This window comes from Bos grunniens, chromosome 4, assembly GCF_055505025.1.
Source record: "Bos grunniens cultivar Pamir isolate PY7600 chromosome 4, Bosgru_T2T1.0, whole genome shotgun sequence".
Lineage (NCBI taxonomy): Eukaryota > Metazoa > Chordata > Mammalia > Artiodactyla > Bovidae > Bos > Bos grunniens.
In genome coordinates this window covers 110,432,747-110,451,728 of record NC_141168.1, presented here as the reverse complement: position 1 = coordinate 110,451,728, position 18,982 = coordinate 110,432,747, and the positions used below count along the sequence as shown (strand labels likewise).

The window sequence follows — 18,982 nt, the reverse complement described above, 5'->3', positions numbered from 1 at the left end:
GATGTTTAGGTTTTCTATTTGTTTTTGAGGAAGCAGGAGAAAAGAGGATTGTGAATGGCTAATTCACAACATTTGCTCCAAGATCTAAGGTTGTTGGCTTAACTTAACAAATTAATTAGTTTATCATTACTTATTATATCAATTGATGTTATTTTGATCCATACTTAATATTATAGAAATCATTCATTACAACATTATTTCTCATGTTGCAATCACTATATGTAAACCAATTGAAGCAACTATAGGTACTTTACAATATAAAGACAGGCGACCAGGATCTGTTTCTGATTTTAATAATTTTGGGTGAGTAACATTCAAAAACTAGAAGTCAGGATATGTTGGAATGCCAGGGCTTCAAAATCAAGACAACTCTGTAAAGCAAAAAAGTTAATAAACTGTTAGCACAAAGCTGAAATGAGAAGCATATATGCTTTAGTTAACTTCAAAGATAATTTACTTCGTCTGAGGCAGAAACAAATCTGTATTTGTAAATGGTAGACTTTCACCACTACTTCCCACATTTTTTCCCTGTCAGTGGGCCACATAATTGGAGGTCCAAGTATGTCCAGGCTGTTTGCTGTTTCTTTTTTTGCTGATAACAGTAACCAGAAGAGGCCCATACCAGATGGTGTCCCTTTTTCTTCTCTCCCCATCCTAAGGGTCTCTTGCCTAATGGACTGAATTTGAACATAAAGGTTAGAAAGTTTCACCTTCGTTTATGACGTTATGCGAGCTTGCTAGGATGGCACTGCATGGTGGATGGTATTAAAAGAAGCTGCAGGCAAGGGGACTGGCCCTACTTCCTTGTGAGATAATTACATACAGTTGACCCTTGAACAATGTGGCGTTAGGGTTGCTGACCCTCCACGCAAAAATCCACATGTAACTTTACAGTCTGCCTTCCATATCTGTTGTTTTGTATCCTCAGATTCAACCAACCGTGAATCATATAGTATGTATTTATTAATAGAAAAAAATTCCACATACAAGTGGACGCTCCCAGTTCAAACCTGTATCGTTCAAGGGTCAACTGTACTTTCTGTGCACTCTTAGTCAAAAAATACATTAGCAACTTCAACATAGACTTAGAGCAAGTTGCTGTCTAGATCAGGCTTTTCAGACTTTTAGGTGTTCTGAGTCTCTTCCTTGGGGTCTTATTAAAATGCAGATTTGGATGGTGGTGGCGGGGGCTGGTGGGTGATGGGACTGGGAAGTTGTTTAATGGGTATAGAGTTTCAGTTTGGCGAGATGAGCAGAGTTCTGGAGATTGGTTGCAAAATAGCACCAATGTACTTATCACTATTGAACTGTACACTTAAAACTGGTTAAGATAAATTTTATGACAGGTGTATTTTATGTCAATTAAAATTTTCTCTGATAGTCCTGAAGGGAGGAGCTGCTATGTGGGTTCTGTGTCCCTGACCTTTTCCATGACTGTGGAGGCCAGCACTCCTCCCCATCCCTGGCCACAGACACAAGATGGACCATGACACGGGAGAGAAAATGAACCTGAATTGTGTCACACACTAAAGAAAAAAAGATTCTGATTCAGCTGGTTTGAGGAGGGGTCTGAGAGTGCAGTTCTCACAAGTTTCTAGGTGATGCCAGTGATGCACAGATTATACTTGGAGCAGTAAGACTCTAGATAACTGGGCTACGGATGGACTCTAGGGGAGCAGCTGAAGAACCTTGGTGGTTCCATCTGAACCTAAGTACTTACTCCAGCCTGTTATTCTATACTGTTTAACCCATCAGTCCTCTTAAACAGTTTGCCTTTTACACATTGATTTTTAATACAGGTTTCCAGACAGTTAAAATGTGGGGATAAACTACAGCAGGACAAGCTGAGATGACTTAAGGATAGCTTGAAAGGGAAAGTGTCAGTTGCTCAGCCATGTCTGACTTTGCGACGCCATGGATTGTACCCTGCCAAGCTGCTCTTTCCAGGAATTTTCTAGGCAAGAATACTGGAGTGGGTTGCCATTCCCTTCTTCAGGGGATCTTCCCAACCCAGGGATCAAACCGGGGTTCTCCTGCATTCCAGGCGGATTATTTACCAACTGAGCTATGAAGGATAGCTTAACATTATGCAAATTCATCCACAAAAATCACCCATCTAAATTACTGCAGAGAATAAAAAGTTTCTTCCTATATCATGTGTTTGCATGTGTTTCTTCCTATATCATGTGTTGCTCAAAGGAAGAATTAAGACAGGAAATAGTGAAGTCAATTACCAGGCCGGCTCTTCTGGCACAGAAAACATTTGTCAGATTCAATACTTTTTGAGCACAAATAAAATACTATACTATGCATGTGTCCAAAATTTTTGAAAGTGTATTCTCATTGACAACAAATGAGAAAGAAATCAAGTTTTCTCCTAGCAGTTGATGGTAGGTTCTTGCTGAATCCACCCTGTATTTGCTGTTGTATCTCAAGCAAGCCAGTATACCTTGGGTTTAGAGGGAGAAAATATGAACATCCAGAATATTAGGAATTGTGTATGATTAAGGTGGTTAAAAGCTGAGAGTCTTGGGTCCCAAATGCTAAGATGGGGCAGAGACCTTGATTGCCTGAACTTCAGCAGTAGGTTGGAACCCTATAGAGGTAAGTGTCTAGCAAGGATTTCTTTTCAGATCTTTGAAAATTTCCCCCAAGCCAATTCGCTGCTGCCACTGCACCTTTGCATCCGGTAAACACGGCCCAAACACTTCCAACAAAAGTCTGTCTTCTTTCACTGCTTTTTCAAAATCTGCAAAAGATATCCTGCCATCGTTGTCATAATCCTAGAGAGGAAGATGATTTCTTGGTAAATGACAGAGTAGTTAATTTTAATTCTGCATGGAAAATAACTGTAGAATAAAAGATTTTACCAAATCAAGTTCACACTTATGTAGGCACTACTTGCACACATCAAAAGATGCTTACTTATGGAGGCAACTTACTTTGTTCCTTTTAATCTAATACCTGATATTATGAATAGAATGTTTGTCTCTCCACATCTCCCAAATTAAAGCTCTAACCACTGCAATGGGATCATATTTGAAGGTGGGGGTCTTTGGGAGGTAAGTTTGGTTTAGATGAGGTCATGAAGGTCCCTGTGAGTAAAAGGAAGGCCAAAGCTCCGTCTCTCTGCCATGTGAGGACCCACTGAGGAGGTGGCTGTCAGCAAGGCAAGAAAAGAGCTCTCAGCCAGGAAGTTAACCTGCTGGCACTTTCATCTTGGACTTCTCAGACTCCCTGAATTGTGAGAAATAAACTCCAGTTGTTTACCCAGAGTATGATACTTTGTCATAGCAGCCCCAGCGTTACCTTAGACATATAAAACCCTGTCCCTCGGGCGGCTTCCCTGGTGGGCTGGCAGCTAGCATCCCGCACACAACTAAGACCTGGTGCGGCCAAATAAATAATAATAAAAATCCTTAAAGGACTTCTATGCAAGTTGGGGAAATGAAACAGAAAATTAGAGGAAGCCCGTTACGATACTGCTACTTTTGTGATGGAAATAGTGCCAAAGATTCTTAAGCTTAGTCTTGTTTCACAAAGCATCTCTTAAACTTGAGACAAGGATATAACGTAAAATGTGTAAAAGTGAAGTAAGGAGCAGGCACTGAGAGAGCAAGAAGGACTAGGATCAGAAGAAGCTAGCAGACTTCTGCTAGGCCCTTAAAGATGGTTGGGGTGTAGATAGGTGGCGAGGAAAAGCAGAGGAATGGCTCAGCATGGATTATGACAGTAAGCCGGAATGCAAGTCAGGAAGCAGGCAGACCAGGCTGGAATGCAGTGCTCATGACAGGGACTATGAGAAAGTAACTAAATCGTGTGTGTAGATTATGAATAGTTTTAACTGCTTAATTCAATTTGGATTTGACTTGATGAGTCCTTATTTTTTCACTTCTGGGCATAACTAAATCAAGGTTGCTGGGGGGCTCTTGATTTAAAGAAAGGTTTGAATAATTTTCCAGAAAAAGATCCACTCCATAACATTTTCTTTCCAAAAGAAGGGGCTGGGGGACTTCCCTTGTGGTCCAGTGGTTAACACTCCATGCTCCCAACACAGGGAGCCTGGCCACGTTCAGTCGCCCTCTAGGGAACCAGATCCTGCATTCTGCAACTAAAGATCCCATGTGCTGCAGCTGAGACCCAGAGCAGCCAAGTAAAATTTTTTTTTTTTAAGTATTTTAATAAAAGGGGGCATGGGTGTGGTACTGGGAAGGATACTGTCACTCAAGAAGTCTGCCCTCCCGCCTCTCAGTGGCTACTGAGCATTTGCAATGGAAGAGGACCCCTCCGGTCTGTTAGCTGAGTCTGAGACTTGGCAGACCCCTCATTGCTTACTTCCTCAACTCCAAAGAGGTAGTGAGCTGGACCCTGGCGGCCTCAGAGTCTTAAACCATTGGTATCCAGTTTAGGGTCACAGGAAGAAGAAAAAGAGGTCACTATGGCCATAATCAAGAGGTGTTACTGGTTTCATTGAAAGATAAACTTTGCACCTCATTTTCCATCATGACCTTGTATAAACCTATCTGCACTTCAGTTTTCTCACCTGCAAAATAGAGATAATATTTTCTACTTCATACTGTTGTTTTGAAGATAAAACATGTTTAAATATTAAGCTTCTGTGAAGGGCCCAGCATGTAGTAAGCAGTTTATACGGGTTATTTCATTATAATGTGTTGAGATGGATGAGAAAGCAAAGGTCATGAAAAGAGACTACAGTGGCATTCAATTTTAAAAGAACTATGTCTATCACCCTCCTTCCCAGATAAGGAGGATTTACTGATAGTACAGTAATAAATAAAATTAACATTCATTTAATGTAGTGATTCATTTAATCACCCAGCCATCCCATAAATATTTATGAAGTAACCACTGTCAGCCAGGCACTGTTTTAGGCAATGGATAGAGCAGAGAACAAACAAGAACTCCTGCCCTCATGAAGGTTACATTCACCACGTAGGGAACCAAATCATTTCTTTAGCTTCCTCACATCCACTTGACTGGATATAACGAACTACAGCTTGTTTATTCTTACCATTTTCTTCAGGGCTATATCTACCAACTCTCTTATTCCTTCATCAGTCTCTTCTTCGGGTGACTGTTGGTGTAGACTGTTCTTCAACATGTCGTATATTCTCTCTCGAGAAATGTAACCATCACCATTGAAATAATAAACTTCAAAACAAACTTTCCAAAGCACAAGAAGTTTATAGATACGGATAAAAATAGTTAAAATGTCATTAGTCTTCTCAGTTATTTCAGTATGTAATTAAAGAAGGATAAAAACAGTTTATACAATCTACAGTCCAGACTCAATGGACTCAGTGGACATGAATTTGAGCAAATCCTGGGAGACAATGGAGGACAGAGGAGCCTGGCGTGCTGCAGTCCACGGGGTCACAAAGAGCCAGACGTGACGTAGTGACTGAACAACAACATTCTACACAGGAGAGAATTTTATAAATCTTTCCACAAGACTAAATATCCTTTGTGAGATACACACACACACACATATGTGTATAAATTCTTTCTTTTCATTTATACACATATAAATATGTATGTGTATCTTGCTGCTATAATTTCCTTCTTGCTGCTGCTGCTGCTGCTAAGTCGATTCAGTCGTGTTCGACTCTGTGTGACCCCATAGACGGCAGTCCGCCAGGCTCCCCCGTCCCTGGGATTCTCTAGGCAGTAACACTGGAGTGGGTTGCCATTTCCTTCTCCAATACATGAAAGTGAAAAGTAAAAGTGAAGTCACTCAGTTGTGTCCGACCCTCAGCGACCCCATGGACTGCAGCCTTCCAGGCTCCTCCATCCATGGGATTTTCCAGGCAATTTCCTTCTTACTCAGATTTAAAAAGCTAGTGTATACACATCACTATATCACTGACAAAAAACATATTTCAATATATTTGGGTAATGGGTAGTGAGTCTGTCATCTCCTTGGAGACTGCCCATTTCATTATCCCAAATGATCCATCTCTCCCTGGAGAACGATTTCCATGATTTCCACTGCACTATGTAAGCACTGCTACAGTTTCTCATAACTTCATCCCACACATGACCTTATTCAGGTCCTGGGCATATAGCAGTGAAGTAGTTCTTGAGTTAGTAATCTAGTTAAATGTTTTTGGAAAGAAAGGAAAGGAGCAGGGAGGGGAGATAGACAAGGAAAGAATGAAGAGCAAGATAGGAAGAAAAGAAGGAAGGGAGGAAGGGAGGGAGTGAGGGAGGAAGAAAAAGAACCAGGTATTAAATTCCAGAGTATCAGATTAGCTCTTTTGTTGCATTTTTCTAATATATAGCATATATGAGCTTGTGACACAACCCTACTAGAAATAGTATTTTCCCCAAAGTACCATATCTTGAAATATATAATACATGAAGTATTTTTAGGCAGTGGGATTAGAAAAGGGAAAAAAATTGATAGTGTGGTGCTATTCATTATATGCTGGCTTCCCTTCTGGCTCAGTGGTAAAGAATCCACCTGCCAATGCAGGGGACATGGGTTTGATCCCTGGTTTGGGAAGATCCCTGGAGAAGAAAATGGCAACCCACTCCAGTATTCTTGCCTGGGAAATCCCATGGACAGAGAGCCTAACAGACAACAGTCCATGGGGTGGCAAATGAGTCGGACACGACTTAAAGACTAAACAACAGCAGTTCATCATGTCTAGCTGCACTTCGTCACAAACCCTTTCACAAGAATTTACATTCATGAAACTTCACTTTTCATTTCTCAGTGAGACTTCTGTATAAGAACTCTGCAATTATAAGGAACAAGTGACTACTATACTTAATGGTATCCTGTGAAAATTAGACTGGAGAAAAGTGGGGGAAAAAACATGTAAGTGAAAAAAGGAATTATACAATGTTGTATGTCAATTGGAGAAGGCACTGGCACCCCACTCCAGTCCTCTTGCCTGGAGAGTCCCATGGATGGAGGAGCCTGGTGGGCTGCAGTCCATGGGGTCGCAGAGTCGGACACGACTGAGCGACTTCACTTTCACTTTTCACTTTCATTCATTAGAGAAGGAAACGGCAACCCACTCCAGTGTTCTTGCCTGGAGAATCCCAGGGACGGGGGAGCCTAGTGGGCTGCCGTCTATGGGGTCTCACAGAGTCGGACATGACTGAAGCGACTCAGCAGCAGCAGCAGCAGCATGTAAATTATACTTCAATTTTTTAAGTATAAAAAAAAGGAAAAAAAAAGACCTCCCTCAAATAAAACATAGAAACAAAAGTCATAAATGTCAAATACAGTTGGTGAGTCTTTAAAATGTTACTATCATTTTTAAAACATGTATTTAACTTAGAGATTTTCTTTTGAACATCCCAAATCCAGAATCAAGTGGCAGAAGGGATAAAAATTTGCTTGCATACTCAGAACTCTGCAGTTTTTCCTAAGTAATTTGATATCTGTTCCCTTGAACACTGTTGTTTAAAATTGTTCCTATTCTCTTTCTAGGTTTCACACCCTGGCACAGGAGGTGTCAAACAGAAAACATGCATCACAGCAGTGGTACAGGTGAGGTGAGCCAGAGCTAGCTCTACAAAATTGTGAACTGGGAGCCTTTCGTCTTTGGAAGTCCTGATGATGCTTTTCTGTAGGAAGCTCCTTCCTTTGGGACTGCGTTGCCTCAGTCTCACTCCCTCTCTATCCGCCTGCACTCACTCTAACAGTAGAGTGTTGGTGTCTGACAGTTGTGTGCTTTGCCTTGTTGCGTGTTCATCCCTCATACTTTCTCTGAGGAAAAGGCAAGCAGTAGTCCCGCTGTGAACTGCACGGCTGCCCATATTCAAGGCCCATTTCCTGCTGAGCCCAGACACAGCCCCAGAGTGCTCAGCCTTGCCTATGATCATAGTTGGCACCCGTCCTGACCTGTAGCTGCTGTTATTTGCCCAGGCCTTGAGCCAAAGAGCCATCCTGGTGGTATTTGATTGTTACAGAACTAGTAAAGTAAGTGTCCTGGGTCTGGGGACTCTCCTATGAAATAGGTCACCCATTTCATCTGCCTTTTTTTTTTAACTCTCATGAACTAACTTTTGCAAGAGTGCTATAGAGAATAACACTGAGTTTATGTTTTTTAAAAAATAATTTATGGATTAAATATAAAGTTGACAATATATATATTAAAATTTATATAGAAATCTTACACTTCAGCTTTTCTTCAAAAGTCCCTCGAAGAAACACTGATAGTCCTTTAACCCACTCTTTCACATTTATATAGTTATCATTGTCTTTGTCAAATGCAAAAAATACTGAAAGAAAAAGAATGTGTTAGTGTATTGTAATTTATAGCTATTATTCAAGAGTAGTATGAATAGAGAGAAAAAAAAGTATTTCCTCCCAAAAAGAGGGGGACAAAAGAGGGGCACAATCTTTCTTGAAAGAATCAAAAATAACCGGAAGTATATTTCCAACAGATTTTACAGAAAGAAGCCATTCTCCTCCCCATGGTTAATGATGAGCGTCACTTGTGATGTTTTGTATGGCTATTTTGAGGAACAAAGACCAACAATGTAGATAATCAATGTGATAATTTTTTCTACTCTGAAAAGAGTGGTAAAATCCTGTTCTAAAGAATTTGTATTATACCTAAAGATCAATTAGTAAAATAATACATTATTTTTGAAATTACCAATGAAATCTTGGTATTTCCCTATGGAAAATACAATATTGTTTACTCTTTTGGGGGTAATGGAAACATTAGTTATTTTGACTATGGACTTCCCAGGTGGCTCAGTGGTAAAGAACCCACCTGCCAAGCAGTAGATGCAAGAGATGAGGGTTCAGTCCCTGGGTTAGGAAGATCCCCTGGAGAAGGAAATGGCAACCCACTCCAGTACTCTTGCCTGGAAAGTTTCATGGACAGAGGAGCCTGGCAGGCTACAGTCCATGGGGGCTGCAAAGAGTCGGATATAACTGCGGACCACCACATGATGTGATAAAGTTTTCATGGTGTCTACACACATCAAGACATCAAATTGAACCTAAAAGTTTGTTATCGAAATTGACTGGATCACGTTATACAGTTTCCTATTTTAAATATAAAATTAAGTTTTTCAATACAGTCAGCAATTTTCTTTTTGTGTGTGTTGAAGAAGTCAACATGACTTGACATGTTTTACGTGTCTACAGCATATGAATCCAAAGGCAATGGAAACCACAAACTTACCTTTCAAAAAGAATACTGCTAGCTTCTTTAGTTCATTACTGGTTCTTTCTCAAAGTACTACAGCTATGAGACAACAACTTGAGTGAGTTTATAATAAAATCCATCCTCATGATCAAATTTACTGTTCTAAATCAGTAGCACTACCAGAATTATATTTATAGTTTTTGCATTAAAAAATTTCAGTCTTTGGTGAAAACTGAATATATGTGTGTATATATATATATGTGTGTGTGTACACACACCCACACACACCTGCCATCTCAGCTTGGCCCATTTCAGTCTCCATGACTCCTTACCCCTATTCATTAGCACATCATCAGTCATTCCAAATATGCTGTGCAGGATCACTCGAAATGTGTTACGATCTAGTCCAACGTTAGCAAGTTTCACATCACCTCGTCCCACCACGTTGTGAAAAATTCTTATGAGACACTCTATTTCACTCTTTTTGACTGTAAAATTAAAATACAAATACAACTTAGATTTAACCTTTGAGTTCTTCAACCCAATAAAATATATTTTACTAATTAGCTATTTTGTTTTTCTAAAGTACTAGTGGTTTAAAAACTGTGACATGGACTTGTTACTTAAGAGCTCACACAATCAAGATAGATGCCACTCAGATGTCTCATTAAGACAGTATATAAATGTTAAATTATGTCATTTGACACTCACCACTATAGACATGTGAAGAGAAATCTGTATGAGAAAGAGTTGTGCTATTTTCATGAGAGTAGACTTTGAACTGAGCCTTGAAGGATGCAGAGCATTTATCCAGAAAGGAATCTATTCAGGGTGGTAAAGAAGTGGAGAATTCCAGGAAGAGTAGGAATAACATGAGTAAAGGAAAGAATTGAGATTGAGGTTGAATATGTTTTGCTGGGAGCACAGCAAGTTGGAAAGAAGTGAAAAACAAGACTGAATTGGACAGGCTGTTGAAAGAGAGCCTTGAATGCCTGGTCAGGAGATTAACATTTATTTTACTGGAGCAGGCTTTCTTGTGGTATCATCTTTGCACCCCTCTGTATGAAAATCATCCACCTCTCATTGCTTGTCAAAGGCCTTGCCCCAGACCTACTAAGTCACAGTTGCTAACAGTGGGTCCAGGAGCTACCTTTGAAACAAAAGCTCAGCTAATTCTTCTATGTAAGGTTTGAGAAGTGGTTTAAGAAAACCCACCTGGCAAAGTTGTATTGAAGGGGAAAACTGGAAGCCTAGAAGCCTGGCTGGAGCAATAAACTTTGGTTGCTGCTGCTGCCAAGTCGCTTCAGTCATGTCCCACCAGGCTCCCCCATCCATGGGATTTTCCAGGCAAGAGTACTGGAGTGGGGTGCCATTGCCTTCTCCGAAGCTTTGGTTAGGACCACAGAAATGAGGTCAGAAAGCAGGTAGGGAGCCTGATAACGCTGTTTAAGAAGCACGTAGGTGACTCTAATGCCCTGTCCGATGGGTTGGGGTACTGGACTTAAGTATCTGGGTTCCCCTTCCATTTCTTATCCTACATAGCTGACTTAACACAATTCAACTTCTTTATGCCTCAGAGTCCTCACCTGTAAAATTTGAGTATTATTCTAGATGATCTCTGAGATTCCCTCAGTTTCTAAAAGTCTGATTCTATGAATGAAAGATAATTTGAGAGAACTAAGAGTTAGGAGGGAAGCTGGTTACTAGTTCTATTTCTCTCTTCCTTCTGCTCTCTCCCTCTTTTGGGGATGGTGGAGGGAGAAATATTTTCTAGATTTTGTCTTTGAGATGATTTCAAGTTACCCAACAAAAACCAATGAGAACTGACAGCAAATATGCAGTTTACATTAGGGTTTCTAACATGGTCAGAATGACTTGGCTCTTAGGGTAAAGGTTGATAAATCTACAGAATAAACAATTAAGATACCTAATATTATTTATCAACTGAATTAGATTCTCAGTCTTCATACATAGCCCCCAAATTTGACATAAAGGTCATTTTTATCCATCTAATAAGCATTTATTAAGGGACTCCCATGAACCTAGGCAATGAATACACCATCATTTCTGCCCTTAATTTATTACACTTTGGTCAAGAGACAAAGAAGTGAAATAAAAGTGTTACAAACACTATGATTAAAGTGTTTGGTAGTGATCCAAAGAAAGGAATCATTAAGTGGGGAAAGGCAGTAAGTGAATAAGAAGGGGCTCCAGGAAGAGGTGTCACTTGAGCTAAAGCAATCACAGGAGTAAGCATTTACGAGAGGAGGCAGTTTGAAGGCAGGGTGGCATATTCTCAGAGCCACAGATGGTTTGGTGCAGCTAGGTGGAAGAACCGTTTGACTTTACAGAGGGGCTCATTGAAACTTTTGGCTGCCAAGTTAACAGGATCAGATTCGCATTTAAGGAGGATCACTTTGGCAGTGGATTCTTGGAACTGCCTTATGAATGGTCAATCTAGATGTGACAGGTCATCTTTTCCCAGATACTTTTAAATTCTGTCGCACTCATATGCTCTTCTTACAATGAGACTTCTGATACTTCTCCCTTAGAAAGATGGGGCTTGTGTCTCCTTCACTTAAAACTAGGGGGATTTTTTGACCACCATTTCAACCAAGAGTACAATAGAAATAAAGCAACGTGACTTTTCAAGACTTGGTCACAGAAGGGGCTGCAGGTGCTCTGAGGACAAAAACCATCTCCCCCCCCCCCCCCCGCTTTTTATGGAATATGAGGAGAAACACAGCTCAGGTGTGTGGACACACTGTATGGTGTACATATTACACTAATGTTTGCCTGAAACTAGCCCTGCTCAACTCTGATGGAGAATTAACATTTGAGTAATATGGTGTACATATTACACTAATGTTTGCCTGAAACTAGCCCTGCTCAACTGTGATGGAGAATTAATGTTTGAGTGTTACAGCGACGTGAAATGGCCATCTGAAGAAAGTGAGTCAGGAGGCAGGAACTGCTCTGAATCAAATACTAACAAGTTATCCAGCAAAATAATCAAGGATTTTAAACACAATCTGCAGCAGGTAGTAACTTTCTCTGAGTTTTATCTATGCAGCTCATTATATCTAAAGACCTTACATGTGTGGTCAAAGAACCCCTGTAAATGATACTTGAGAAATTGTGGGTAATGAGAATGGTGTTCATAAACTAGAGATTGACCCATTATTTATTAAACTTTTTAGTTTGGAATAGTTGTATTTTATGTAAGAGATGCACCCAGAGTAAGATTCCCATAAAACTCTTCACTGTTTCTTCCTGCTGACATCTTACATAACCATGGGGCATTTGTCAAAACTAATACACTGACATCGGCACATTATTACTAACTACATTATAGATTTCACCCATTTTTCCACCAATTTCCTTTTTATTCTAGGATCCCATGTGGGATCCATTTGGCTGTCATGTCTCCTCCAATCCTGCAAGTTTTCAGTCTTAGTCCTTTTCATAACCTTGACAGTTTTTATTTTGCAGAATGTCCCTCAATTTAGGTTTGCCTAATGCTTTCCTCATAATTAAATTGTGATTATGTTTTGGGGAAAAGTACTAGAGGGATAAAGTGCTGTTCTTGTCACGTATCAGATACATGACACTAACATAATGTATCACTGCTGCTAAGCAGGATCACGCAGTTCAGTCAGTCTAGTTTCTCCACTGAATCTACTTCCCCTTTCTCTAATCTATTCCTTAGAAGCCAGTCTCTCATGATAAAGGTTTAATTAAACTCCACTCCAGTACTCTTGCCTGGAGAATCCCATGGATGGAGGAGCCTGGTGGGCTGTAGTCCATGAGGTCGCTAGGAGTCCAACAGGACTGAGCGACTTCACTTTCACTTTTCACTTCCATTCATTGGAGAAGGAAATGGCAACCCACTCCAGTGTTCTTGCCTGGAGAATCCCAGGGACGGGGGAGCCTGGTGGGCTGCCGTCTATGGGGTCGCACAGAGTTGGACATGACTGAAGTGACTTAGCAGCAGCAGGAGCAGCAGCAGCAAACTCCACTTCACAGGGAAAGGGTATTTATACTATTAAGATCTTCAAAGGAAGATTTGTCTCTTTTCCATTTATTGAATCATTTACATCTGTATGAAGTCACATATACGTATTTTAGGCCGGTACTGTGTCACTTATCAATAATTTCGCTGCCCAAGTTGTTTCAGCCTTTGGCCACTGGGAGCTTTCAAGTTGGCTCTTCTGTCTCTTTCACATGCCCTCACCCTTTTGCAACACTTCCTTGCTTTCTGGCACTGCTTGCCAATCCCATCTTGTATTATCCGTGTGAAATAACGGGCAGAAAAAAAAAAAATTGGTCTCTCTCCTTGGTTTCTGTCACAGAGCTCCTAAATCCCTTAGCATTTCCTTGTTTACAGGAATGTCTTTAGTTCTAATGAGGTGACTGTTGGTTCTTCCTAGGTCGGAGCTTGTCACCAGAAAAACCAAGTCATGTTTAAAAGCGTGGAAATTCTAGTTCCACCTCCATCCTTCTCCAGAGGGGGGCTGAAAATTGAGTTAATGATCTATCATGGCTGTGTAATAAAACCTCCATAAAATCACCCAAAAGTGGAGCTTCTGGGTTGGTGAACACACAAAGGTGTCCAGAGAGAGCCTGGAAACTCCACACCACTTACCACATACCTTGCTCTATGTATCTTTTCCATCCAGCTACTCAATCATATCCTTTAATAATAAATCGGTAATCTGGAGAGTAAGCTGCAGCCTGAGTTCTGTGAGGTGCTCTAGCAGATTAACTGAACACAGGAGGGGTCATGATTTGTAGCCAGTTGGTCACAAGCATAATCATCTGGACTTGTGATTGACATCTGGTGGGGTACTGTCTTGTAGGAATGAACTCTTAACCTGTAGAATCTGATGCTCCCCCGGTAGTGTTAAACTATAGGGACACTCAGCTAATGTCACAGAGAACTGTTTGTTGGGGAAAACCTCCACACAGTTGGGAGACCACAAGTATGAGTACGGTGGTGGTGCTAGAGTAAAGCCTGTTCAGCAGCCACAGCTAGGAAATAATGCACGTACACAAACCTATGTATGCACACATATTGGCTCCTGTTACTACGTACCACAGACATAGGAAAAGCCACATACTGGACTAGTGGGCCCTTAGGCGGTCCTGGTCTAAGTCCTAAAAAAGATAATCAATTGTATTAAAAACTCCTATGTGCCCAGAAAAGACAGGCTCATGAGTTTACAAAGTCAAACCATACTACATTTAACTATTTCCTCCATCTGGTAGGAGTGGATCAGGGAAATTCAGTTCACTAAATACTTGGGATTTTAGCAAAATCTTGTTACTATCTATTCAGTAACAAGTAGAGCCTAGGACCGGAGAAGGCGATGGCACCCCACTCCAGTACTCTTGCCTGGAAAATCCCATGGACGGAGGAGCCTGGTGGGCTGCAGTCCATGGGGTCGCTAGGAGTCGGACATGACTGAGCGACTTCACTTTCACTTTTCACTTTCATGCATTGGAGAAGGAAATGGAAACCCACTCCAGTGTTCTTACCTGGAGAATCCCAGGGACAGGGGAGCCTGGTGGGCTGCTGTCTCTGGGGTCCGCACAGAGTCAGACACGACTGAAGCAACTTAGCTGCAGCAGCAGCAGAGCCTAGGACAATGGTAATCTCGCAATACATGTTTGCTAAATACATGATAATCAATCACTTGTAAACTGGAAAAGTTAAGGAATATGGTCGATGAGAGTCAAGATCCAGAGTAGGTCTGAGATGCCAAAATGATCAGTTGAATGAAACCACATGACACTACTAAGAATAATTTTAAAATTCTTCATTTATCTTTAAAAAAGTTTGCTAATGTACGTAAGTATAAAAATGACAATCTGTGTGAAAACGACTAGGTCAATTCCCAACTCACTGTCAAAATGGGATTGACATTAGGCTACGGAATTGAAGTCTGAAGAAAAGACAATTCAGATCAGGATCCTCAAACTTTATAGTGTCTAAGAATACATGAAGTGAACACTCTGGAGGCTTGGCACCACTGATAAGAGATTTTTAAAAATACACTAAGGGTGGTACTCAGGGATCTATATTTTCAGTATTAACCTTTAGGTGATGCTGATGGGGGAGCTACTCCTACCATACTACAAATACGAGGTCATGGCCACTGTCAACTACAGAATGTGTGGGCCCAATGCAAAATGAAAATGCAGGTCTCTAATTTAAAATGAATTTTCGGACTAGATCTGGTGGTCCAGTGGTTAAGACTCTGTGCACCCAATGCACGGGGCCCTCATCAGATCCCTGGCCAGGGAACTAGATCCTGCATGCTGCAAGAAAGAGCAAAGGCTCAGCATGCCACAACTAAGACCTGGCACAGCCAAATAAATACAAGGGAGAATAAAAAAAAAAATTATTTAAGTCAGTGTTAGCAGAGCCTTAAACTTAGCATGGGGCCCTATAAGAACACACAGGTTACACACCCATGAAGCCACTTACTATATACCATGAGATAATTATCTGCCTCCCCCATCAGATTAAAGGGCCATTATCTGGAAGAGGGAATAACTTCTTTGCATGACTCTACAGCAGCAATGTCTAATAGAACTTCCTGAGATGATGGAAATGTTCTGTATCTGTGCTGTTCAATTTGGTAGCCACAACTCAGTTGCTGCTATTAAACCCTGAAAAGAGGCTCATGTGACCAAAACTGGATTTTAAGTTCTACATATTTTATTTAAATAGCCACATGAAGCTAGTGGTTACTATAATGAACAATGTAGCTCTAGAGAGCAGTATTCATGAAGACAGAAGTCATATTAGCTCTAGAACACAGAACAGTCTAGATCTGTTAGGGAAAAAAAAGGAAACAGCTGTTTAGCAAGGTAGTGAATTTCCTTTGTGAGGTCACTGGAGGTGACTGGCTGACGATCTGAGCAGAGTCACACAATGGTAATGGCTGGATGGCCATGTGGCACTTGAGGGGCCTAGCAAATTATGAAGGCTCCCTCCTAAGAAGCTCTAAAGCAAAGCCCAGGAAAAATCGCTTCAACTTTCTGTCACACAATTAGAACACCAAGAGAAATAATAAAGACAGTCGCTTCTTGGGATGGCCAAAGCAGCAATACCCATCATCAACCAAATTCTAGTCTTGAGAGCACATTGTCTATCCTGGTCTCAACTGGAAGGACTCAAGAACTGATTTCAACAACCTTTCATTGTGCCTTTACTATGGTACAACAGGATACAGAAGGACCATCAGGGACTAGTATAATGCTGACTTATTTGAAAAAATAAAGATTGAGTATACATCAGACTAGCTCAGCCCCCACAAATAGTCCACTAACTGGGTGACTTTACACAAACAACTTAATCTAAGATGCAGTTTCCTCATCTAAGAACATGGATAACATCACCTACCTCAATGCGTCTGTTTCAAGTAAAGAAAATGGACATAAACCATTTTGCAGTATCTTGCCAATGAAGAGCTCAACAAACATCAGCTGTTAATAATCTGGTTATCCTGGTCACTAGCTGTTCAAGTATTTAGGGTCTGAACTGTTAACAGTAACTTAAGAATTATCAAGTGTCAAAAACTTTGGAATAAGGAAGGAATGCAACTTTTTTTTTTCTAAACAGCTATATCTTTTTTGTAGAAGACTATATGGGATATGGGGCTCATTAATTTTTTTTTTCTCATTAAGTTTTACATACTTGTATTTACTGATTATTTCAGAGAATTGCTTTCAAATATTAGTAACAAATAATGGTTTTAAACACACATATGGGTAGCAGACACCTCTAAAAATTTCATCAGGAAGGGAAGGGAAGTCAGATTTTCAAAGTAAGCATAATTCCCTTTGAATGCTCTAAAACTCAGGCTATTAACAGCAGGCATGTCTTACTACATTCAACACTAGGTAAATCTGCTGAATGGATTTTTCGGTAGTAGGACAACTACTGGTGGACTGATGTCTATGGGGTCACGCAGAGTCGGACACGAGTGCAGTGACTCAGCAGCAGCAGCAGCAGGACAACAGGAGTAAAACAGGGCCCAGGAGTGCTTGAGGAGCTTAGATCATTTAAAATCCAACTAAGAAAAGAGAAAACTGAATTACACCCACAATGAGAGGCTTAAACAAGGTAGTGACCATCCTGCCAAAGTCACACAAGGAAAACTGGAAGTGCCCAATAATGAGGCCGTAAAGCTGGCTGAAATAAAAGTACTTCCTCAAAGTCTAGAAATAAATTCTTAGAAATCAGTCAGGATTGCTTGTGGTCAGGCTTTAGAAACAAAGATTTACAAGATTACTTTTTAAAATCTGGCAGGGCAAGGAATTCTGAAAAAAAAATCTATAAGTTTTAATAAACACTTGCCATGTGCAAGTAACAAGATATTTAACATCTAAAATACCTTATGCATCTCTATCAATCTTGTGAAGTACAGCAGTCATCTGCTGCTATGGCTTTTGTGCCAGAGAACTCAGGGAAGTTGTCACAGTAAACCTTTATACTTTGAAATCTCTTATTAAATTTCAGACTATAATAAAATCAGAACTCCGTAGGCACATAATCCTTTAGCATTTACACTGTCACATAAATTCTCAAGCTAGGCTTCCCACATATGTAATGTATTTTAGGACACCTGATGACTGAAATATTTTCTGTGTAAGTGCAGGGATTTTCATTTACTTACTACCTATATTTTTTAAATGACCAAAATATTAGATAGAAAATAGGAGAACTCTACTTTGGGGTTATAAAGCACTTGCTCATGGCCAACTACCCAATGTTTTTATTTGACTGAAGATGTTCAGGCAGTGCTGGGTATCTGGTCAGTACTTACAGCTATTGACACTCTTACTGATGGATTCCACCAGTCTCTTCAGAACCTTCTGGTCCATGTCAAGTGTGGCTTCAAAACAATGAAGACTTCTCAGACAGCCTACTTCCAAGCCTGGGCGTCCTGAGTTGCCACTGATTCCACAACTCACCACTCCACACCAACACAGAATGTGACCATGGCAATATCCCAGCAACCAAACATAGAAGGTTCTCAAGTAATTGGAAAAATATGCAATAATGGCAGTGATTTCATTAAAGTTATTGTGATCTGAAATATTACAGCTAATCCAATTTTGATTTTTGTGGTTCAACACCACTTAAAGTGGTATCTAAAAGTATTGCCACTTATATTTCCTGAGAACAAATTCTACAGTTGAAAATGTTTATGGATGAACACATAACAATAAAGACCTTATCTTTAAGTAGAAATAAAATAACTTCCTAGGCTATAAAGAGCTCCTTCAAAGGTTATATATAACCTCCTCTGAAAACTCTAACCAAGTACCTTCTCATGATAAGCAAACAGAGGCCTCAAACTGGGAACTTTAGAGAAACATAAAATCCTCACATTTACCCCTCCAACTTATCTGACTGACTGGTGGGAAAACATAGTATGATTATGTCAAAGCTGGCCAAGACGGTAACTGTTCTCATGTCTACTGTCGAGTCCTGGTATAAAAAACAAATATCTTTTTGTGTATGTCTGCTGGTCTTCACTGTGGTAAGGCAAGGAAAAAAAAGTACTAAAATGACTTTCAGAATCTAGAACAATGTATTCTTACTAAATTTTAAATAACATATAAAAACAAATTAGGCAAATACAACTGGGAAAAAAGCAAAACTCACAAAACTTTTCTTAAGGAAATGCCAAATGTTCACTGATTTTTAGTTGAAAACTGGCAAGTTTTAATAACTGTTCTTAGTGGCTAGTCAATTGTTCTCCATGAAATTAAAAGAAAATTAGGCTCTTAGCACATCTTGACTGGAGGAATATGAATCCATACTC

The 18,982-nt window shown here is 40.2% G+C and overlaps 1 protein-coding gene across 1 annotated transcript; it reads right to left on the bottom strand.

Annotated features, from left to right (window-relative positions):
• Positions 1-277: 277 nt before the first annotated feature.
• Positions 278-18,137, bottom strand: LOC147374680 (calaxin-like). The gene is made up of 6 exons (XM_086397928.1): positions 17,978-18,137; positions 9,473-9,628; positions 8,155-8,259; positions 5,033-5,184; positions 2,679-2,783; positions 278-371 (listed from the first exon to the last, which is right to left on the bottom strand). Exons 1-6 carry the CDS (start codon positions 18,033-18,035, stop codon positions 315-317), a joined length of 633 nt encoding a protein of 210 aa, XP_086254054.1. The 5' UTR covers positions 18,036-18,137; the 3' UTR covers positions 278-314.
• Positions 18,138-18,982: the final 845 nt, after the last annotated feature.